This window comes from Danio aesculapii, chromosome 2 (assembly GCF_903798145.1).
Source record: "Danio aesculapii chromosome 2, fDanAes4.1, whole genome shotgun sequence".
NCBI lineage: Eukaryota > Metazoa > Chordata > Actinopteri > Cypriniformes > Danionidae > Danio > Danio aesculapii.
The window spans coordinates 38,610,951-38,636,899 of record NC_079436.1 but is presented as its reverse complement, the minus strand read 5'-3'; the positions used below and the strand labels follow the sequence as shown (position 1 = coordinate 38,636,899).

The window sequence follows — 25,949 nt, the reverse complement described above, 5'->3', positions numbered from 1 at the left end:
AATTAAGTCTTAATATAAAGTCTGCCACTGCATGGTCTAAAAAACGGCACCAACAAAATCCATTTTTGAATTTACACATTGTTTAATGTAGCACTGATGTGTCATGTAAATATGCATTTACACAGCATTTATGACTGCATACATTATGTTAAGAGATTATTATGTTTAATATGTACTGTATGTGGCGGCAGTCTAAACAAGTTAGCTGAATCTTTCAGTCAGCCGGTTTGTTTAAAATGCTAATTCATTTATCAAAGCTAACAACTGTACTTACGAAAGGGTAGCGTAATTGAATCATGTAGCTACTTGGCTGATTCATTCAAATGTGCTTAATCTGTGACAAACAAAAACACTGTTGTGCTCATATGTAGATGCAGAAGTCGCTCAGTTCTGCTTTTATTGATAGGAAAAAAATAAATGTATTTATGACTACTCAACATATTCAGCTGTTATGTAACATTTACATCAGAATTCCAGTCATGCAGACTTTGTTATAATTATAAATATAAAAACAAAAACTTCTTCTTACATGCAAATCAAGGCATTTCAGATCTGTATAATTTGAAAAATTTGTCTCTGTTATTAATCTTTTTTTTCTTTCTTTGAGGCATTAACCAATCACACACATTTGTGTTGAGCTGATGAGTGCAATGACCAATCAGCTGTGTATTGATTAGTCACCGGTAAAACTGCATGAGTTTTGTTGAGCGCGTGTTCAATGACTCATGAATTTTCTCTCTCTCATCATCATCAACATCATCATAAACAAGTGTTAAAACTACTAAGAGTCATTTCACACTTTCAGGCATTACAGGGGGAGTTTTTATATAAGTGCATAAGTCGCACTAGAATAAAACATTTCTTTACTGAGAAGGCAGACGTTCCCCACATGTAAAATACTGTCATTTAAAGTAAATACTATATTATTTTAAACCATACTATAATAAAGTGTAGTATATATTATAGTATTTACAACTCTGTTAATGAATGCTACAACATACTGTAGTACTAGCTATGCTGACAAACGGTAGCCTAAATACTGTAGTATACTTTAGTTTTTTATGTTGTGTATTGTAGTAATGTACCCTAACTTAATATAATTATTATAATATTAATATTGTTAATATAATATTGTGTAATTTAATGTTCACTATACATTTGTTGTATCACCACAACTTTAGTATCACCACAATTAATTTAAGTATATTTTATTTTAGTGTATTTCAAAAACACTTTACTATAAATTATTATCGTTTTTTTTTCATGTCAGAGCCTATCATTGACAATTAAAGAAAAAAAAAAACTATATCAATAATACACAATAATGATTTTGTAATAATATTAAATGTAATACTTTAGCCTACAGTTTTTGCTGATCACATTTTATTAGTAACTGCTCGAATTTAAGAAAATGGTTAAACTGGTCATTTTACAATGACAACACATAATCTTTTATATATTATAAGATAATTACATTGCCTTTATGATGGGAAAAAATGCTCCTGGAAATCAATTGCAGTGGGATATTGCAATTAATGTTGAAAAAATTTATACTGCTCCGTAGTATTGAGATTATTAGGCTAGTTATTGGTTTCCTGCTAACGATGCGACAACTTTAGACCCCGGAGGGAGAATTATAAAAATATTAAGCACATTCCAGAAGAATGGTTGCCATAGAGCCTAACGTTAGACAAAGATGGAATATACAGTTTAGACCTCATCATACAAACGAATTGGCCACTGAACCCAATAAATGACCTTTGAATTAAGTAACCTGGAGAGCAGAACATTCATACCTTCAAACAGGTAATTTGGTGGAATGAAAAGCCTCATGACGCGACAATGGAATAAATAGAGCAATGTCTTCAGAGACTGTTTAAGCTTCACAGGCGATAAATTTCTTAATCTCTGTTTGAAAATTGCTCTTCCGTAACAGAAAGATGATGTTTACTTTGGCTTTGGGCCTCTACTGCCCTCCTGTGCCATTAAAAGGCAATACGAGACTTATGATGGGTGGCAGCTGGTCTCCGCCACTTCAATTAAACTTTAATTCACTAGGAAATGGCTTCGAAATGACAAACAGTACAACAATTAAACTGAGTAGTATTTTTTCTTTTTCTAAATTCACTTCGAAGGCAATAATGAACTGTCCCTTATATTGTTACAAATGATTTCTGTTTACAATAAAATGCTGTTCCTCACTTTATCCTGAAAAAAAATGTACCATGGTTTCAAAAAACATATACAGTAGCACGGCAGCTGTTTTCAGATTTGATAACAATGTTATTGAAAGTGTTAAGTTACTTTTAAAAGCAATACAATATATAACAATCTTGAACCAAATGTGTTACTAGGCTAATTAGGTTAACTAGGCAGGTTAGGGTAATTAGGCAAGTTATTGTCAGACATACTGTGAACATTTCCTTGCTCTTAATCATCATTTCGGAAATATTTAAAAAGGAAAAAAAAACTCAAAGGGGAGCTAATGATTCTGTCTTCAACTGTGTGTGTATAACAATATTTCCCAATATTTACTGTACTTTTGCTCAAAACAAGATCTTGCTAACTCCAAACCTTTAAATGTTTGCATATGTAAGTACCATGGTATTACTGTGATAAATTTTTTTTAAAGTACCTTATGTTGTTGTTTTGTAATCTGTTTTAAACTCTCCCACTGAGTTAAAACATGTTAAATAATCATATATAATAATAATAATAATAAAAATAATAATATATAGTTAAAATTTTCTTTTCTTAAATTTACATCAAAGGTAACTACGATCTGTCCCTTATTTGGTACACATGATTTCTGTTTAAAACAAATTTTTTATTTATCCTGAAAATAATTTACCATGGTTTAAGAAACATATTTACAGTAGCACATCAGCTATTTTCAGATTTGATAATAACAAATTTTATTGAAAGTGTTGGGTAAAGATACTTTTAAAAGTAATGCATTGCAATCTTGAGCCACTTTAAAAAAATTTATATCGTTTTTAGGGAGGTGTTTTGTTATTTTTGCAAAAAAAAAAAACCCAAAACAAAATAGGCTTATTATTGTCATAATTTTACTTAAGATTGATTATTGAGCACCAAAGCAGAATATTAGAATGATTTCTGAAGAATCATTTGACATGAAATCATAACAAAAAATAATTATACAATATAAATATAAAAATAGCAATTAAAAGTTTTATTTTAATAACAGTTCACAATATGTATTGTACTTTTGGTCAAAACATTAAAAAACAAGATCTTGCTAACTCCAAACCTTTAGATGTTTGCATTTATATAAAAAGTACCACAGTTTTACTAAGAAATTCTTTCAAGTATCTTGTGTTGTTTTTTTATCCTGATTATTCTCTACCACAGTGTTACCATTTATCATTTATGAACACAGTAAAAGCACAACAGCAAATGTGATATTTAGTTTTTATTCATTCAGTCACATTTAGTAGAAAATAAAGCTCATTTAGGGCCGGCAAACTCTTAAACATTTATCCAGTTGCATAAACAATGCCTGATTAAGACAACAGTAATACTGCTAATGATATTGATCGAGTAGACGGAAAATGATAAGTTAGTCGCGCACACTACGAAAACTTCACACAGACATGAGGGGAGGAACATCCACCAAACCAAAAGAGAATTCAAGCCATGATTAGTGCAAATATTGGTTCTGTTTATATATTATACTTTACAAAATATCATTCTATGGTTTTAAAGATAAATAGCAAAAAAGTTCTGTCAAAGATTGTCGGCAGACTCGGAGGGAGAGAGACGGAAGAGAATGTTAAATGAAGGAATGGTAGTTAAGTGCAGAAGGTTAAAGGTTTAGTTCACCCCAAAAATGAGCTGGGATCAAACCTGTGATTCTTTGCATGGGAATTGGTTGCTCTAACAAGGAGGCTAAAGACAATGGCCTCTAGCATCTGTTGCTGAAGCACCTTTTGAAGTCAGAGGAGTGAGGTTTACCTGCATAGCACTTCGCTAGCTGGCCTTCATTACTCTCACCCCCCTAAACCTCACTCCCATCCCGCACGAGCCCCCACTGCATCCAACCTGCGCTGAGCTGGGATCCCATGCGATTCTTCGCATGAGAGTCGATTGCTCAAAGGAGTCAGGTTTACCTGCATAGCACTTCACTAGCTGGCCTCCATTACATATAATTTAATTATGAAACACACAATAAATCCCTTGATGTGCATTAAAAACAATGATGTGGTTGGATAACTAAACTAACCAGTGAACCGATCTTATCTCATACCATCTCATAAGTTGTTTTGATAATTCTGCTAATACCCAAGTACAAGTATTACTAAGGGTGGATAAATAATATCATAAAATTCTATGGACTATCTTAATACCAAAAAATAGTACAGAGTATCCCTTAAAAAACATATTTCAAAAATGAAAATTCTGGCATCAATTTAGTCACCCTTGACTCGTTTCAAACCAGTTTAGGTGTTTTTGTTCTGTTGAACTCAAAAGAAGATACTTTGAAGAATGTTGAATATCGTTAACTATAGACTTCCATAGTAGGAAAAACAAACTTTGGAAGTCAGTGGTTAGCAGTTTCGAAAATATCTTCTTTAAAATAATTCAAGGATGAATAAATAAATGAGTTTTCATTTTTGGGTGAACTGTCCCTTTAAGGGCTTTATGTTCGGTCTTCCATTCAACTGCAGTTTAATTATTGTGATGCATTTGATAGATGTTTCTGACCTTTGTCATTGCATTGTTTTGTTTCTCTTTTTAACCAAATTCTTGTTTGTATGACAAATTACTTGATGATATTTATTTTATTCTGAATTAGAAAACGATTCAATATGATGAAACAACTCAGTGAATTTCCATCCTAAAAATGATTCTGTATTGTTACCTCCTAGAAAAGTTTTTCACAATAATTTTTCCAAATAAATGAGATAAATATGTTCCTCTGCTTGCAGAATCTTTCATTTTTAATTACTAATATTTTTCGTTAGTTTCACTGGAAGTTACAATTTGTAATTCTCTTGATCATATAGACTGGAAACCATGTTTTATTAGCAATATTTAAATAAATAAATGGGTAACTTTGGACAGAAATACCGCTAATGGCTAGCGGTTTCCAACATTCTTCAAAATATCTTCTTTTGTGTTTAAGAGAGAAAAAGAAACTCATAAAGGTTTATGAGTTTATGTTAAGTTTAGGCTTAAGGTTAGGTTTATGCACTTCTACATGATTATAATCCAACTGGGAATAATTTACAGTTATGTTTGGGTTTAGGGGTAGGGAATAGGTATGGAATGATGTTCTAGGATTAACATAGATATTAATGCAGGATCGCATCGTACCTGGCAAAATCATGACAGGTGTTAATAAGGACAGAATGAAAAAATTTTCAGGGTGAACTGTCCCTTTAAGAAGGAATGTTAAGTCAAAAGCAGGAGGGAAAGCAAAACAACTCACTGGAGTATGCAAGAATATGAGTGTACAAAATGACTATGAAATTGATCAAGGTGCAAATTCTCTCTCCCTCCTCTCTCTCTCTCGCTCGCTCTCTCCTCTCGGCATCACTATGAGCCCATGTTTTCACAGAGCTTTGGCTCAAATGGTTGTCATGATGCTTCAGTGTTGCTCGGCTCTGAACTCTGATGACCTGTGGGGATAAACAGAGGAATAGAGAGAGAGACAGAGAGTGAGTGATGGTCTACTTACGTTACCTGTTTACTAATCTGGCTTTGTTAAAGGTCAGCTCAGAGCCATCTGTCTGTAGACTCACAAACACAGACAGCACACATTCATGATACATTCACATGGAACGCTGGAAAGATTTCCTCTAATTACCAGGGATGTCAAATACTTAAGTCATTTTACTTGACTGCTGATCTTGAGTATTGTTTTGGGGGAATTATACTGTACTCAATTGTAAATACAAAACTGACTATATGTACAGTTGAAGTCAGAATTATTAGCCCCCCTTTGAATTGTTTTTCTTTTTTAAATATTTCCCAAATGATGATTAACAGAGCAAGGAAATTTTCACAGCATGTCTGATAATATTTTTTCCTCTGGAGAAAGTCTTATTTGTTTTATTTCGGCTAAACAACATTTTAAGGACAAAATTATTAGCCCCTTCAAGCTATATTTTTTTCGACTGTCGATAGAACAAATTATCCTTATACAATAACTTACCTAATTACCATAACCTGCCTAGTTAACCTAATTAACCTAGTTAAGCCTTTAAATGTCACTTTAAGCTGTATAGAAGTGTCTTGAAAAATATCTAGTCAAATATTATTTACTGTCATCATGGCAAAGATAAAATAAATCAGTTATTACAGATGAGTTATTAAATCTATTATGTTTAGAAATGTGTTGAAAAAACATCCTTGGGGAAATTGGGGAAAAAAGTAAACGGGGGCTAATAATTCAGGGGGGCTAATTCTGACTTCAACTGTATATTTAGTTGAGTTCATTTCTGAAGAAGCAAGTACTCTTTATTCTTTATAATTTAGTTTGAGATAAAGCATATTATTTTCTTCCATCTTGCTCACTCTAATATGGTAATAGTTAATCATAATAAGGGATAGTTCATCTAAAAATGTAAATTTGCTTAGTATTTACTCACCCTTCTTTATTCTGTTAAACACAAAAGAAGATATTTTGGAGAATATTGGGAAGTTGTAACCTCTCTATCTGTAACTTCTCTTACAATTTATGCGCAAAGCTGAAATATCGCATATAAGATACATGAATAAAGCAGCGTTTCCAACCAATAAGTCAAAGAGAAAAAAAACTCGTCACTTCCTTATTAACTGGCGCCAAATATCAAAAGTAAAATCAGAATTTGCTGAGGTAGGAGAAGCTGCTTGAATCTTTGTGTGCCTTGGAAAACAATGTGCCAACACGCAGTGAACATGTGGTGGCGTTTAAAGGCATGAGACGCAGAGTACAGATGCTCTTGATAATTCTGGAAGTCATTAATAATAAAATAACACTAATACTGAAACGGTTAAGGGTTTTAGACCAAAACAACATTTCAGATATTTTACAATGTGCTCAGCCTGCTGACTTGTGCATTCACACACATTTTAATCATTACATGAGCTCTTATAACAAAATCACTTTTTTAATGCCCATGCTGGAATTTGTTTGGTAAAAGTGTTTCCATCATAGTTTATGTGCATCTTTTCTTATAGAATAAAAAGTTTTTCCTACTCAGTTATGCGCATACGTTTAGTTATGTGCATTTTCAAAATTACTTAATAATTGCACATTACTTACTTACTAACCATTGACTTTCATAGAACAAAAACAAATACTATGGAAGTCAATAGTTACAGGTTTAAAGCTTTCTTCAAAATATCTTCTTTTGTGTTTAACATTAGAAAGTCAAGCAAGTTTGGACTAAGGCCCTGTTTAAACTAATCTGTTTTAGTTTTAAAATGCATAAGTTTTGCTACGGTTACGCCATCTGTCCACACTAGCTGGAGTTTTCGAGAAATGGAGCTTTTTGAAAACAATAAAGAGGTCGTTTTCATTTTTAAAAATGCTGCTGCTCCGTGTTAGTTTGGATTGGGGTAAAATTTTGGATTTGGATAGTTTTAGATTGGATTGGGGCTTTTTCCTCAATATTAAGCACACTAAGTTCAGTCTTGCAATCTCAATCTCCTTGTAAGTTCAGACTTTGCAAATTTGACATGGAAAACAAACTCCTGAGGACATGTCGGATAAATCTTCAAAGGGAACAGTGTACTTTAAAACCTCATTCACATCACTCAGGATATGTTGTTTCATTTTTTTAACAATAAAATGAAGACATGATATAAGGAACTGCATATTTTAATTTTGATATAAGCAAATAAACAGACACTAAAAATCTTGAGGCATCGTGTAGCTATATATATATATATATATATATATATATATATATATATATATATATATATATATATATGTGACCATCATCTTGACTGTATGTGTATTTATAACAAAACTGAGCCTATAACATAACTGCCTCTTTTCATTTTCATTATAAATATGAAACATACCCTGTCTCTTTTGCTGAATATCAGTTTTAATAATCAATAATGGCCATTATAAAAGTATAATATACAATAAGTTTATACATTATAGGAAACAAATTTAAGCAATCAGTCAAATGTGCAGAATCAGTGTACGAGGTTACATAACTTAATTTTTGAACTTATCTTTGCGCTCAGCCAAAACATATTACCTAAGAACATTTAATAGATTCAAAAGACCAAAGTCAGGGAATATGTCGTTAGATATTCACAACAAGATGAATTAAATATCACCTTTAACAAATATAGTGAGATAAGACCCAGCGGTAGATCCTTGATGAACGGTGCGACGTGTACAGCTCTCATCTGGGTAAATGTGTTCAAAGCACCCACTGACTGCCTGGAGCTCAGACGCGCCCATACGCTACAGTGCATGCCAGAGTGTGTGTGTGGTCATGTGATGTGCGTTTTCAGCAGTATAGTGTGGAAGAAGAGTTGTTCAGAAACTCTAGGTGAAATGCCAGTGTGGACATGGATCGTTATATGGGAACTATCCCTTTAAAATAAAATTAAAAGTAATAAAAGTATGTCTTTACAAATCGTTGTTTTTTGTTTGTTTTATAGCTGTGGAACAAAATTAAGAGACGGCTTCAAATTCAAGTAGAAGTAAAAAACTAGTTTTGTTTTGTTCTGTAAACTGCTGATGAAATTACTTACAAATTCAAAATAAAAACATTGTCGTTGAGCTTTTTTGATGTATAAAATAACAGAAAATGGTGTCTAAGTATATGTATTATTTTCTATTAATATTTAGAAGAGTTGAGAAATAAGTATTTGGTGGAATAATTCTGATTTCCTAATTTATTAATCTGACAAATCAATATTTTATTAAAAATATATATAATAAATGCTTAATATAAGTTTTTTATTACAATTTGGAAGGATTTTTTTTTGATCTTCAATTAAAAAATACTATTCAAATAATTAAATACATACTTATAAAGTCAGTACTTATAAAGTCAGTATTTTATAGCCATTTTCCATTTTTTAAAACATATTTAAATTTCTTTTCTTTTACTCAAGGATATTTTTAGTTAATCGAGTAAAATGCTTTCACTTGAGTATGATTTTTGAATACTTTTCACGCCCCTGAAAATTACCGGAGAGCTTTCCATGCAGACTAAACTGACTAATGCTTTTAAGATGCACATACAAAAACACACAACAAAACAACACAGTACCAGGGAAATCCAATGACTTATTTCGTTTCGGAGGGAGTCTAGGTTTTTTCACAGGGGGTTTACGATCTGAGGATCTTTCCAGATCACAGCGGGTGTCCTGCTCCATTCCTGAGGGGGTAAATACAGGGGGCACACAGAAGGAGGGATTGGCACTACGTGAGGATCACACAAAGTAAGGCTGAGCTGGAAGATGAAAGCATGCTAGAGCTGGAGATGGTGAATGCGGACCCTCGGCACTCGCTCGAAAAAGAGGAGTTCAAAGAGTGTACCTGTGTCACATGAGTTCGCTTTCCTGTTTCGATGTGGTTTCATGGGACCTCCAGGACTGCTCTTGATTTCATCACCTGAACAATAGTAAAGGTCATACGTTTGCTTTGTTACTGTTTTTATAAATGAGTAGAAAACCAAAAAAGTTTAGGAGAATAATTATGATACAAAATGTTGTAATAATGTACAAATAGTTTGTTTACTTTATGTTTTAGCAATAATAACACTATTTAAAATAACGCAGTAAAGTTAAAGTTTATTAAAATATAGTAAATTATTTGAAAACTTACTAATAATACTAATAATCAAACTAAATGAATAACCAAAAACATAAATTCAGTAATTAATAAATAACAATATTAAATAATCAGTCTACAGTATATAATATTTTTCCACAATACAAAGTAAATATGAGGTTTTTATCTATCTATCTATCTATCTATCTATCTATCTATCTATCTATCTATCTATCTATCTATCTATCTATCTATCTATCTATCTATCTATCTATCTATCTATCTATCTATCTATCTATCTATCTATCTATCTATCTATCTATCTGTCTGTCTGTCTGTCTGTCTGTCTAACTATCTATCCGTCTATCTATCTATTTGTCTGTCTGTCTATCTGTCCAGCTATCTATTTGTCTGTGTATTTGTCTGTCCATCTATTTGTCTATCTATCTATCTATCTATCTATCTATCTATCTATCTATCTATCTATCTATCTATCTATCTATCTATCTATCTATCTATCTATCTATCTATCTATCTATCTATCTGTCTGTCTGTCTGTCTGTCTGTCTGTCTGTCTGTCTGTCTGTCTGTCTGTCTGTCTGTCTGTCTGTCTGTCTGTCTGTCTGTCTATCTATCTGTCCAGCTATCTATCTATCTATCTATCTATCTATCTATCTATCTATCTATCTATCTATCTATCTATCTATCTATCTATCTATCTATCTATCTATCTATCTATCTATCTATCTATCTATCTATCTATCTATCTATCTATCTATCTATCTATCTATCTATCTGTCTATCTGTCTGTCTAACTATCTATCCGTCTATCTATCTATTTGTCTGTCTGTCTATCTGTCCAGCTATCTATTTGTCTGTGTATTTGTCTGTCCATCTATCTGTCTATCTATCTATCTATCTATCTATCTATCTATCTATCTATCTATCTATCTATCTATCTATCTATCTATCTATCTATCTATCTATCTATCTGTCTATCTGTCTGTCTGTCTGTCTGTCTGTCTGTCTGTCTGTCTGTCTGTCTGTTTGTCTGTCTATCTATCTGTCCAGCTATCTATTTGTCTGTGTATTTGTCTGTCCATCAATCTATCTATCTATCTATCTATCTATCTATCTATCTATCTATCTATCTATCTATCTATCTATCTATCTATCTATCTATCTATCTATCTATCTGTCTGTCTGTCTGTCTGTCTGTCTGTCTGTCTGTCTGTCTGTCTGTCTGTCTGTCTGTCTGTCTGTCTAGCTATCTATTTGTCTGTGTATTTGTCTGTCTATCTATCTATCTATCTATCTATCTATCTATCTATCTATCTATCTATCTATCTATCTATCTATCTATCTATCTGTCTGTCTGTCTGTCTGTCTGTCTGTCTGTCTGTCTGTCTGTCTGTCTGTCTGTCTGTCTGTCTAATTATTTATTACTCTTCATTTTGTAATTTTTTAACAAAGTATTATTCTATTTACGGATGTCTGACAACACTTGACAATCCAGTTCTGCATCATTTAGAATTCAGGATCTCTTTTATACATGCTGTGATCCGAAATGCAACTTTAGCATATGAAAATTTAATTGCATCAACCAGTAGGACATTTAAACATCATTGTCTTCCTTGAATTACCTTGAAGTAAAGCAGAATCTACTGAAGTGGAATGAAACACAGGCTTAGCAGAGGTGGGCGGAGCAGCTGGTGGCTGATGATCATTGGCCACGTCATGTGGCGAGGAGCCAATGGGAGACGTGTGAGGTGAATAATAACATGGCTGAAAGGAACAACAGAATTAAAAGCTGTTACGCAACAATCACTCACTTTGTGTGTCATTTTGGAAAACTACCATCCAAGCACCTTTTCAGGGATCGGTGGAGTCTGTCCTTGTGGTTTTTGGTCTTTTTGGTCTTCTCCACATCTTCCGTTCTCTTTTTCCTCATCCTTCTCCCTCAGCTCTCCCGAATCTTCAGTAGATTTATCTAGGGACCAGAAATGATCACCATGAGTGAAGATATAAAGAATTTTATGGTTATTACATCAAATATAAACTCATGCAGTACCAGAACTCTCCTCCAGGTGGCGCTGCCGTGTCTTTGCCAGGCTTGGTTTGGTGCTCTGAGGCGGCGGATCAGGTCTTTTTCTGGTTTCCAGCAGCTGAGGATCTATTACACCGTCTGCCTTTTTCTGGCTGTCTGACTGTGATTCCTGTCTTCCTGATTCCTGTCTGTCTATAGATGGCATGTGGCCTTTAGCGACAATATCCGAATGTCGGTCAGTCTCATGCTCTCTGTATCCAATCTCTTCAGAGGAGCCGAAAACCTCGCTGTAATCAGGCGACTGCAGAAAAGTGAGAGGTTGGATGTGAGGGACTGTGGTAAACACGTCATTATGCTCATAAAATTCCTATTTAGTTCCCAAATTGATCAAAAATGAGTGATGCTAGTGTTGTATTACTGACTAATGAAAACAATTTCCTTCCCTCCTCCAATGCATGCGCTCAGCACCGCCTGCATCATAAAGCAATATTTGGAATGGAAAATATAAATATTAGTAGCAGGGTTAAACCTAATTTAATTTAGGAACTGGCTTTGCTATTTGACTGAATTGGTCAGAGGCCACAGAGTGTTGGAATTCGTATGGCACGGAGAGGAATTTAATAATTTAGAAATTAGAGAACGCCAATTATCATGCAATTTTTGTGACTAGCCAGAAATAATAGCGTCATTACCCATGCCTTTTACCTGGTAAAGCCCCCTAGATTAGAAAATTAGAAAACATTTATTAATAACTACACGCTATGAATCATTTATTAAGCATTAGCAAATAGTTAATTTGTTATTTGTTAAGCTTTAACTCTACTTTAACAGATATTAGTAAGCAGTTTATAACTGCAGATACAAATGCTCTATTCTTGCCTTATATAATGTGCATAATAATTGCATTTTCATACTTTGTTAATTATTAGAATTGTTGGTAACACTTTATAATAACTACACACTATGAATCATCTGTTAAGCATTAGCATCTAGTAAATTCATTATTTGTTAAGCATTATCTCTACATTAATAAACGTTAATAAGCAGTTTATAACTGCAGCTACAAATGCTGTATTATTGACTTTTATAACGTGCTTTTAACGTGTTTAATAATTGTATTTTCAGACTTTGTGACTGGTTGATTTTTTTCATTAAGTTACTAAATTAAGTTTCGCATTATTTACAAACCATTTGTATTTAAGAGTAGTTGGAGGTTTTTGAGATCATTCAGAATGAGTTAGTTTATAAATCATTTACAATTGAAATTAACGTTTATAATTCTTATTATTCAGTCATATAGTAATGGTTACCATGTATGTTAAAAAATGGTTGATTAACAACTTCAAGCTGTTTTGTGAGCTAATCTAAAGTGAGGACTATTTATGCTTTATAAATTTCTTATACAAGACAATTAAAGGCTTGGTATCAAATGAACAGCAATCTTTGCGATCTTATCTGAAAAGTAAAATTACTGTAAAGTTTAAACATTGCTGAATAACAGGAGTATCAAAATATGACACAAAATTGGATAAAATAACAACAATATAATAATTTAACATTATAATAGGATGCAATGTTTAATCTGTCCAGTAATTTTATTTTAGATAAGGTTGCAAATATTTCTTTTTCATTTACTACAGTTTCATTTGTGTATCTTCAAATGAATAGAAATTAATAAAGTCATTTATGTTCTTTTTCTTGTTTAGAAGTATTTTATTGTCATTTATAAGGGATTTATAAAGCATAAATAGTCCTCACTTTAGATTAGGTCACAAAACTGCATGAAGTTGAGTTAATAAAGCATTTATTAACATACAAATTAACTATTACTATATGACTGAATAATAAGAATTATAAATGTTAATTTAAATAGTTTATTAATCATTTACTAACTCATTCTGAATGCTCTTAAAAAGCAACTAACGATGCTTAAATAACTGGTTTGTAAATAATGCTGTACTCAATTTAGTAATGACAAATAAGCCATTAACAAATTATGAAAGTATAATTATTAGGCACGTTATAAATGTGCTTATAAGTCAAGAATACAGCAACTGTAGCTGTATTTATAAATTGCTTACTAACGTATATTAATGTAGAGTTAATGCTTAACAAAAAAAATAATTAACTATTCGCTAATGCTTAATAAATGATTCATAGTGTGGAGTTATTATAAAGTGTTACAAATTTTTAAAATAAATTAAGTATTGCAGTATTTACAAACCAGTTATTCGAGAGAAGTTGGTGGTAAGTAAATGATTCATAAACTATTCAACATGCTTTATAAATCCCTTATAAATGACAATTAAAGGCTCAGTTATATTCTAAACAGGAAAAAACAAAAATAAACAAACTTATTAATTTCTATTCATTCACGAGATGCACAAATGAAACTGTATCAAATGAAAAATAAAATCTTAATTAAAAATTCTTAATTACAATAAAATTACTGCACAGTTTAAACTTTGCTAAATAACATTGAAATGTTGTATCATAATATGTTGTTAAATTATTAAATTGCTGTTGTTTTATCCAGTTTTATGTTATATTTTGATGCTCCCGTTATTCAGCAACGTTCAAACCCTACAGTAATTTTACTTTTTAGATAAGATTGCAAAGATGTATTTTTCATTTGATACTGAGCCTTTAATTGACATTATGAGGTATTTATAAAGCATAAATTGTCCTCACTAGATCAGGTCACAGTTAATCAGTTAACAAAAGCATTTATTAACAGAAACAATTAACTATTAGTATATCGTCACCTTAGAATTATAAGGTTCTATCTGACATTATTGTAACAAATTGAGTTTTTGACATATTTTTTTAAATTGACAACTTATTTACATTATGGGATGTTTTTTTTATAAGTTGTTTACATTTTAAGACTTTTTATTTCTAAAACAAATGTTACACATATACTGTTTGCTATGGAATGCAAAAACTTTGAAGCTCAATATCTGAAAATCATTCAGAACGCAGATAGAACCTTATAATTCCAAGGTGACGATATGCCTGAATAATAAGTTATGTAAATGTTGATTTGAATAGTTTATTAATCATTTACTTACACATTCTGAATGATCTTAAAAGTCCCCAACTACTCTTAAATACAAATGATTTGTAAATAATGCAATACTTAATTTACTAATGATAAATTAATCAGTAACAAAGTATGAAAGTATTAAGCACATTTTAAATGTGCTTGCAAGTCAAAAGTAGAGCATCTGTATCTGCAGTTATAAACTGCTTACAAACATCTATTAATATAGAGGTAATACTTAATAAATAATGCACTCACTATTTGCTAATGCTTAATAGATGATTCATAATGTGTAGTTATAATAAAGTGTTACCGAAAATTATTTATATGAGCATTATTTGTTTGAAATTCAATATGGTCAGTCACAGCCTTTAAAACCATTTAGTTTCCAAGTAGCACCCTAAAGTGTTCTACACTGCTTTTTTTAATAATATTTCTATCAAACTATGTAAATTACAGGATTCCTAAGAACAACACATTTTTTTATTGATTTAAACATAAATATAACCTAATTAATTACAATATGCTGTGTAGAATAAATATACATCTTGAAGGTAGTATTTTAAACTGATTATTGTCACAATCTACTATTACATAAAGGAAGCTTATTTGAATTTAATTTCTTCTTCTTCTTCGTCTTATTATTATTATTTTATAATTATTATTGTTATTATTAAAGGGACTAAGCTAAAAAGAAAATGAATGAATGAATGAATGAATGATTAATATTATTACTATTATTATTATTATTTTATATTATATAATTATTAATATTATTTAAGGGACTAAGCTGAAAAGAAAATGAATGAATAATTATTATTATTATTCCATTCTGCATTTAATTTAAATTAAATTACAGTTTTGAATGTCATTTTAAAGGGATAGTTCAAAAGTGAAAATTCTGTCATAATTTACTTAATTTAAACCAGTTCGAGTTTTTTTTTTTATTCTGTTGAACACAAAAGATGATATTTAGAAGAAAACTGGAAACTTCCAAAGTAGAAAAAAAACTAATATTATTGAAGCCAATAGTTACAGGTTTCCAACATTCTTCACAATATCTTCTTTTGTGTTCAACAGGTTAAAAAAAACTTAAACTGGTTTGGAACAAGTAAATAGTAAGTAAATGATGACAGAATTCTGAGGTTTGGGTAAACTATCCAATTAAATGTGACTTTACCTGTCTGTGTGAGAAGCAGGAGGGGCTGATTCCCATCATTCCTGGCAGGGGTATACCCTGAACGGGCCGTCCTGACAGCTGAGGGGTCCTCTGAACACCAGGCCCTACCAGCCTCCCGTTGGTGCCTTCAGTGCTTCCATCTAACCTCCCGCGATCTTTCGGGTGTTGAATCAAGGAGTACACGTTCTCAGTCGCGATACTGAGAAAGCAAAAGAAGAAAATCAATATTTAAAGGGGTCATATTATGCCCTTTTAACAAGATATATCGTCTCTATGTCCCCTGAGAATGTCTCTAAGGTTCAGCGCAAAATACCTCCCATTTCATGTATTATACCATGCTGTAAATGCTGTTTTTTGGAAGTAATAAGCATGTTATTGTGTGTCTTTTAAAATGCAAATAAGCTGCTGATCTCCACCCCTTTTGCAGAAGAGGGTGGAGCCTTGTTTTTCTGGCTTGTTCCTAAATATCAGGCACCTGTCTTTAAACAGATAAACAAAATAAAATAACAGCATTTGTTTTGTCTCCTGCTCAGAGGCACAATGCATTTATTATGGAAGAGAAGAGCTAAAATGGCCTCCCTACTTGCAGAAAATTACATTAGATTATTGATGTATCATGCTAGCTTTTCCAGGAAGTGTTGATTTTGTTCACTTAAACACATGGCATGAAAACAGTACTTTATTGACAATTTTAAATATAAACACAGCAATTGAAATCAATAAGAAATGCTCTTTGAGCAGCAAAGGAATAATGCAGAAAATGTACCTTTCTATCACACCATTTCATAACATCTTTAAATATGCTACTACTTTTTTAAATGCACTTAACTTGCAGCTGGGTATGGGGGTTTTGAATAAAGCTTTCACATTATGTGGATTAATGCATTTTCATTATGCATTTATTTTACGATTTTATGCTAAAGAAAACTAAATTTTGGCAGCGTGGGAGGTTTTCACCCTGTAAAAAGGGGACGTCAGAACTGCAGTATAAATTATTTTGCAAAAAAAAATAAAAATAATATATATATATATAAATATAAATAAATATATATATATATATATATGAATATATATATGAATATATATATAAATAAATAAATAAATAAATATATATATATATATATATATATATATATATATATATATATATATATATATATATATATATATATATATATATATATATATATATATATATATATATATATATATATATATATATATATCAAATCATATATATATATGCATATCAAACTGTTGTTGGAGACCCCCAAAAACAAAAATATGACATTTAATAGTGTGTTCCTCAAGGAACTGCATCACAAAATAAAAAAAAACCCACAATAATTTATGTGGACTTTAAAATACAATTCACTCACTTAGTGCGACATTCCTCCCCACAAGCCCCTCCCCTTCCTGTAGGATCAGGCTCCTGATATGATATGGTAGAGTTTCGGTTCTTCCTGAATCCTGAAAAGATTGATAGCACACTGCGTCGTTTCTTTCTCCTCAAAGCCTGAGCGTGATGGTGAGACGACAGCTGACTGCAGGACAGAGATACGGGGTGTCAGAGATAAGATAACACCCACATTCGTGCAAGCCCGCTATCCCTTCAACCTTTAAAAAGTGAGCAAATGTGACACCTTCATAGTTAAGACTTCATTACTACACAGAAGAGTTTCAGTACTGAAGCACCTGTCTGGTAAAACTCTCTTGGTGTAGAAGTCGGGCAGTCCATCATCCAATAGAGATACTCCACCATTCTCCGAGCAGTGCTAGAGGACGACAAGAGAAATAATGATGATGATGATGTGTGCTTCTGAGGACTGGGCCTGGAGTACATCATCTCTCTAAATTTGTGTTAGTGGATGAAGCTGTCACGTTACTGTATAACACCATCTGGGGTTTGTTCATTTGTATTATGTCAGCACATTAATTTGATCAACCGACACAACAAAGACACAGCTTGCGGGCACTAGGACTGATCAGAAGTGATTGAAAAGGAGAGAGTTTTTAAAGCGTTCATTTTAGAGACCCTGCAGGAAACATCTGGGCCTGCGTTCAGACAGATTTCTGAGAACAATCGAGTTAACAAGAGAGCATGATTAAAATCACCGCCCTCCTTCTCCCATTAATGGATTGAATGGTTGCAAGTTAATCATTTTTTATGTCATATTTGGCGTTTGTTTGAGGGATAACTGCTGCAGGATCTATAAATCAGTACGGTTTTGAATTTATTTGTGACAAATTGTCTGTAATTATACAATCACCAAAGAAATATCACGTTGACATCAGTCTTGAAGCAGGAGGAGTAATCAAAGAAGTCACGGTTAACATGGTAGTAACGATCATTATTAAAGACAGAGTTCATCTAAATATGACAAATGGCTATGAGGTTAGCCACCCTCAGGTCATCAAGGATGTTGGTGAATTTTTACTTTTTTAGATGAAACTGTTTCTTGATGATTCATTAAATACAGCTCAACGGCTACTAGTACTTTGAGAGTACTTAAAAATGGTAACTATAAAGCTTATAGTATATATATATATATATACACACACACACACACACACACACACTCCCACACACACACTCTCTGACCATGCTAATTCTGTGTGAATAGGAAAATCCCAGCCACTGTTACAGTGACACAGAGTGGGAATCACTTTTTAAAATGATTTTCTACCAGCTAACAAATGATAATAACCCTGACAACCAAGCAGTCAGGATCAGTCTTTTTTTTGAGTATTTACAGTAGCAGATTTGGGCAACAAAGTGGCTCAGTGGTTAGCACTGTCACTTCACAGCAAGAAGGTCACTGGTTCGAGTCCCGGCTGGGCCAGTTCATTTCTGTGTGGAATATGCATATTCTCTCCGTGTTGGTGTGAGTTTCCTGCGGGTGCTCCAGTTTCATCCACAGTCGAAAGATATATGCGCTATAAGTAAATTGAATAAACTAAATTGACCATAGTGTATGAGTGTGTGTATGAATGTGAGAGTGTATGGTTCACACTGCTTAAATTTCACACAACTCTGGCTTAATATCCTTATTTGCATATTTACAGTACAACTTGCTTGCATTACTGCTCTAGTGTTACACAACCTCTTATTATAGTGTATATTGCAAAAGTACTTGCAAATTTCCTGAATGGACTTGGATATGGACTATAAATGTAAGAAGGGTAGCAAGGTGGCTCAGTGGTTAGCACTGTCGCCTCACAGAAAGGTCACTGTCGTGACCCCTGATAATAAGGGACTAAGCCAAAAAAAAAAAACGAATGATTGAATAAAGGTAAGAATAACTCTTCTTCGCTCCAACTGACATTTCCCCCTTTAATGTTGAAACACCTGTTTGACAAGCTGTGTTTCTGTGCTGTCAGAGCATCAAGCTATAATATTAAACACTGCGTCATTTCACACTGCAATGTTTGACACTGCAATGCAGAGTTTACATTTAAAAATATATAAAAAATCAATGCTAAACCGAGGTCAAAAGTGCAGCTAAACATTTTAATGCTGTTAATCCAGGGTTTAGTATATGGCGATTCAAATTCACATGACATACATTTAGGAGTAAATATTCAGTATGAGGGACTATCACAGAAAAAGGTTTCTGAACATTTTCTAAATGTCCTGTTGAACGCTATCAATTTACACAGAAAATAGATCATTTATCACATATTGCATTAAGACCAGTGCAAACAGGGACTGTTCGCTGACATTTTACCTGTAACTAAACAAAATACGATAATGTGACACAAAATGCAGGCGTAAAATCAATATTTAAAAAAAAATGGCTCTGAATTGTTTTTTTTTTTGTTGTTGTTGTTTTTGTTTGATGCACTACAATAAACACTGGTTGGTTGAGCAATGAGATTGGAGCTTTTACTTACATGCGTGAGCTGCTAAAGTTTAAAAAACAAGATTGTGGAGCTCAAGCACAAAACTATCTAGCGGAGCACACAGGAATCGCAGATCAAATAGGATTCGATGGGGAGTTTTAATTCACTTAATTTTCTTTCATGGCTTGTAACTTTTTCCTGCAAACCTTTGTGTTTGTGTGCTGTAGTGCAGAAGGTTAAACAGAAGTGGAAAAGGCCTGTAAGATAAATAAACAAGGAAAAAGCATGAGGGTGACTTCTTTTTCTGTGCAACCATCCAGTGTGAGAAGGTCAGGTAGTGATTTTGCACATTCACATGGCTCATCGCCTATGAAAATTGTTTGGGCACGAATATCTCGATAAATGCTGATGTTAAGCATAAGCGAAAATCGTTCCAGTTTGCACAAACCTTTACTCTACATGATAAGGATGCATTTAATTATCATTATGTTACCTGTAGATGGTATAACGTTTTGGTGAACTTGTTTATTTTCATTTGTTTGCTTGATTTGTATTAAACAGTCAATATATGATATTCCTTTCTTAAAGTTACTATTCATATTGATTTTTATACATGTTGCATGCAATGCATATCCCAATCAATTCTGTTCAATTCTTGTTGGGGATAAAGAGAAATGTGCTTTAGAAAACCTGATTAAATAAGTGTGTGTGTGATTTTGTCCAGAAGAATCCGGAATGGACTCTTTCACTAGACAGCTTAATAAAACTGCAAGAAGTCTGCAGGGGATATAAGCGGTTTCAGCGACAACATTATAAAGTCGCAAATCTAAACACAACTATGTTTGTCACAGATTTAATTACAGGTGAAATAAGAGCATTCAGTTTGATCGGATTGCGTTCTCCCAATACACTAAGGTCCCATTCTGTGAGTAGAATATTTGTATGAAACTGAACGGCAGGCAATATTGATCATAAATAAATCTTGAATATGTGACTAATAGAGGACTAGAGGGCAATAACACATGAAGCACAGCCTGAAATGATCAAAGTGCAGTGTTCTGATGTATTGTCACTTTGTGACATTTATTTCAATTAATTTACATAATTTTAACACCAAAAATGCTATATATACACAACTGTAGAACAAAAATGAACAGACCTCATTGAAATTCTCAGCTTTTCTGGACTTACAATTTATAGTTACATATTTTGGAAAAAGCTATTTTTGTTTTATTGTGCAAACAACCGATGACATTACTTCCAAATTCTGAATAAAATTGATTTAAAGCATAAAATGGCATGTTTATATTCACATTTAAACAAAACAACACCTTTTCCAGTCAAAACAAATAAAAAAACAATTGTTCTTTTGCCCAATTTTCATTTCCTGGGGGTAAAAAACAGCTATAAATGTCAATATTTATATTTGAAATTTGGAAGATTTCTCATTGGATGTTTACTGGATAAAACAAAATTAACATTATACTCAAAAACATACCTAGTAAATCCAGTACATCCAGAGAAACTTCAAATATTCAAATATTATCATATATATTTTTCCATTGCTATGAATATACACTGCAATAATGGTGTGAAAATATTGAAAATGGTTTAACTGTTACCGTCTCAAAGGGAGCATGCGCAGCCCTGTGTCTTCTTGGTGGACGAGGCCTGACGTGGGTCACATGACGCAGAGGTGATCCCTGAGTGGGCAGTGTGGCCAGACCTTCCCATGAGGCCGAGCGTGAAAGAGGAGCAGATGACTGAGGAGTGGAAACTAAAGGTGAGGAGTTGGGGTCTTCACCTAGACCTGGAGAAGAGTGAATCACATCGAGTTAAAATATGATATAATGATTAATGGGATAGTTCACCCATTTATTTACCCTCAGGTAGTTTGTTTTTCTGTTGAACACACTGACCTCAACCATGAAAGCCAATGGCTGCTTGAACACTCTTCACAATATCTTCTTTTGTGTTCAACAGAGTAAAAAAAAAAACAAATGAAGGTTTGAAACAAGTGAAGGATGAGTAAATGATGGTGAACTATCCATTTAATTTACCACATAAATGACCTATTGCAAATAATCAATGCAGAGTTCAGTAAAAGGGGTTATTGTGGTAGATTATAGCGTAAAGCAGTCTTTAAAAATCAATGTACTTTTTGATTTATTTGTCAGTGCTGTTTTTCATTTTTAATAGTTTGTGAGCATGATTAAATGTTAAATGCTTTACTGAATAAATATCAATTTATAATAATAAATAATAAATAAATACTGAGTAAACTAATGAATGTCAAATAATTAAAAAAAATTTAATTGAGCAAAAAATATTACATAAAAATAAGGTTATACTGAATTAATTGATTATACATTACTTATACATCAGTATACCAGACCTGTCTGATTTAGTCAGATTTATCACTGCTGCTTTTAATTATTATTATGTGTATTATTATGTTAAAACCGTAACTACAATATATTGACATCATCAACTAAATGTGAAATATTTAACATTACATTACAAATATAAAATTAAGTAAGATTAAAATCTAATATAAAAGGTTAAATATCTAACATAAAATATAAAGGAAGCAGTGGGTAGCGATGTCGCCTCACAGGGTCGCTGGTTTAAGCTTGGGCTGGGTCAGTTGCCATTTCTGTGTGGAGTTTGCACGTTCTCCTCGTGTTGGCGTGGGTTTCCTCCGGGTGCTCCGGTTTCCCCCGCAAGTCCAAAGACATGAGCTATAGGTGAATTGGGTAAGCTAAAATAGTCCGTAGTGTATGTGTGTGTGAATGAGAGTGTTTCCCAGTGATGGGTAGCAGCTGGAAGGGCATCCGCTGTGTGAAACATAAGCAGGATAAGTTGGTGGATCATTCCGCTGTGGCGACCCCTGATTAATAGAGGGACTAAGCCGGAAAAAAAAAACGAATGAATAAATGAAGTTAACTTTTCTAGTCATCTCCACTTATTTTATATTAAAGTTGACTTTGCATAACTTTAAAAATGTAGTAAACCTGATTGACTTATTAAAATAAGATTAAAGTGACATAGAAACATGTGTAGTCATGAGTTTTTGTCATATCTTTTCTACAGTGTGGTAAATATAAAAGAATTAAAAGACATAAAAATGCAAAAGTGACTTGAAAGTCAAAATACAGTTAATAATACACTTAACAGTTGATAATTAATTCCTAATTGTCAGAGTGCATAATTTTGTTTTTTGGTTTTTACATAATTTTATCTTAATTTTATATTTTCACAACTAATACAGACAATACAAAACACAATATAAAATACAAACAGCACAAAAGTAAAATAAAGTACTGTATAAAGTTTTTAATCATATAATAATAATAATAATAATAATAATAATAATAATAATAATAATAATAATAATAATAATAATAATAATTAAACCATTCTTAATGAAGTTTCCCATCAATTTATTAACTAAAAAAAATAGATAAAACACTCAGACAACACAACATTATACTAACAACTGACAAGCCTAATGAATGTTAAATAAACTGAATCAAAATGCAATATTACGGATGAATGAATCTAAACTGAAAAATGTATGAAGCATCCAAGACTTAAAAGCTCTGAACGAATGAACTAGAAAAATAAATGCCAGTTCTTGTTTCATCCTTCGTAATGAGTGTGTGTTTCTGTTTATGTGGTTTACAAAGTCACATCATTGTATAATGACCGTGGTATGACCTAGTACTCTATCAAGGTGGTTTATGAGGACATATTTAGTGTCTTCCAAATTTAAAATGCTAACAAATCAAACTTAAGGACATCTTTTAACATTCAAAATTTGCCACAGGTTTTCTGTGAGGTTGAGTTTGAGAAGAAAGGCCATAGACACTACCTGACAAAAGTCTTGTCGCCTATCTAGGTTTTAGGAACAAAAAATAATAACTTGACTTTTAGTTGATCATTTGGTATCAAAAGTGGCTTATATGAAAGGAAATTCAATTCAATTCAATTCACCTTTATTTGTATAGCGCTTATACAATGTAGATTGTTTCAAAGCAGCTTCACATAAAAGGTCACAGTAAATAGGAACAGTGTAGTTAAGTTTGTAGTGTTTAAGTTCAGTTCAGTTTAGCTCAGTTCAGTGTGGTTTAATAATCACTACTGAGAGTCCAAATATTGAAGAGCAAATCCAACGATGCGCAGCTCTACAGATCCTGAACCATGCAAGCCAGTGGCGACAGCGGAGAGGGAAAAAAAAACTTCACTAAAGGCGGAAGTGAAGAAAAAAAACCTTAGTTGGGCACGACCATTTTAATTTCTCTCTACATATGCTTATTTTACCCAAATAAAATATGATCATGCCTTGATTTTTAATTATTTAATTAGGACAGTAAGGTCTGACTTTGCTTAGACACAAGTTGTGTCACTTAAAAGAAATAATGTACGGTATAGAATATAAAGTCATGGTGCAGTGGAAAAAGAATTAATATTGTGTATGACTCCCATGAACTTGGGCGACTGCATCCATACATCACTGCAATGACTCAAATAACTTATTAATAAAGTCATCTGGAATGGCAAAGAAAGCGTTCTTGCAGAACTCCCAGAGTACATCAAGATTCTTTGGATTCATCTACAATGCCTCCTCCATCTTACCTCAAACATGCTCAATAATGTTCATGTGTGGTGACTGGGCTGGCCAATCCTGGAGCACCTTGATCTTCTTTGCTTTCAGGAACTTTGATGTGGAGGCTGAAGTATGAGAAGGAGCGCTATCCTGCTGATGAATATGCCCTTTCCTGTGGTTTGCAATGAAATGGGTAGCACAAATGACTTGATACCTTAGGCTGTTGATGTTGCCATCCACTCTGAAGATCTCTCGGACGCCCCCATACTGAATGTAACCCCAAACAATGATTTTTTTCCTTCACCAAACTTGACTGATATTTGTGAGGATGCTGGGTCCATGCAGGTTCCAATAGGTCTTCTGCAGTATTTGTGATGATTGGGATGCAGCTTAACAGATGATTCATCTGAGAAATCTACCTTCCGCTACTTTTCCAAATGATCAACTAGAAGTCAAGTTAGTATTTGTTGCTCTTACAACTGGGATCGATGACAAGACTTTTGTCAGGTAGTGTAATAAGCGTTTTTTACAATATAAAATACATTACGCCCATAGTAAGTCCTTTTAAACAACATACAAGTGTGTGTGTATGACTCACTGAGTCTGTTGGACACGGGGCGAATGCGTCTGGTCCTCGAGCTGCGTTTCTTTATGGCGATCGTGTCCTATGTGTAGAACGACAGAAGTGAATGAAAACAGATGACGAGTCCGCTGAGTAACAAGAGATGACAGATACTGTAAACACACGAGTGATTCATGTAACACACTCACTATGCTGATGCCGAAGTCGTCCTCCACCACGTCCAGTATGTCTGCGTGCCTGTGGGCCCGTCTGGCCGTCCCTCCGTCCTCCAGCCGTCTCATCTGGGAAACCTGCCGGAGCTGTGATGATGAACAGATGCGTGAGGAAGAGCGAAGCGTGCGCACATGCTCAGAATCAACAGACGAGTGAAGGGAGAAATTGGATTTGTCGTACCAGGGTTTTGTGTGTGGCGTAAAGCTCCTGCAGGATCTGGTCCACTATGGAGTTGGTGAGATACGAGACCACAGAGAGCTTCACCTCCCTTTGAGTACAAGAGATGGAGGTACACACACACACACACAAACATGTTAGATGATGTTGAAATCATGCTGGGAATACAGTAGCTTTCTTACTTTTTCAAATTCAAATAATAAGGTAATCCATTACCATTGTGAAAACTGTTTGGCTTTGTGCTTTATTTTCATAAAAATAAACATTTTTAAAGTGACTCTTTTGAGTTCATTGTGTTTTGTTCCTCCAGTTTATTTTCTCGTTGAATTTCCCACAGTAATATTCATTATGCTTCTGTATTATTGGTGCAGAAAGACTTGTTTAGAGTTTTTTGGGTTTTTCGTGGTCCACTAAATGTAATTTGTTAATTCTAATGAAAGTAATATTTGATGGATGAACTTGAGGAGAATAACAATACCTCATTGTAACTAGTTTTTATT

At 33.0% G+C, this 25,949-nt stretch overlaps 1 protein-coding gene across 1 annotated transcript in view; it reads right to left on the bottom strand.

The window, feature by feature from the left end:
- Positions 1-5,182: 5,182 nt before the first annotated feature.
- Positions 5,183-25,949, bottom strand: part of carmil3 (capping protein regulator and myosin 1 linker 3) — a 131,992-nt gene continuing 111,225 nt past the window's right edge. Inside the window, exons 26-38 of the mRNA XM_056469324.1 lie at positions 25,453-25,540; positions 25,248-25,358; positions 25,075-25,141; positions 21,490-21,677; positions 17,720-17,799; positions 17,404-17,568; positions 16,025-16,223; positions 11,826-12,102; positions 11,623-11,744; positions 11,398-11,539; positions 9,521-9,595; positions 9,252-9,359; positions 5,183-5,642 (exon numbers count right to left, since the gene is read on the bottom strand). Of these exons, the coding sequence (XP_056325299.1) occupies positions 5,602-5,642; positions 9,252-9,359; positions 9,521-9,595; positions 11,398-11,539; positions 11,623-11,744; positions 11,826-12,102; positions 16,025-16,223; positions 17,404-17,568; positions 17,720-17,799; positions 21,490-21,677; positions 25,075-25,141; positions 25,248-25,358; positions 25,453-25,540 (1,663 nt within the window). The 3' untranslated portion in view covers positions 5,183-5,601. The remainder of the gene's footprint in view (positions 5,643-9,251; positions 9,360-9,520; positions 9,596-11,397; positions 11,540-11,622; positions 11,745-11,825; positions 12,103-16,024; positions 16,224-17,403; positions 17,569-17,719; positions 17,800-21,489; positions 21,678-25,074; positions 25,142-25,247; positions 25,359-25,452; positions 25,541-25,949) is intronic.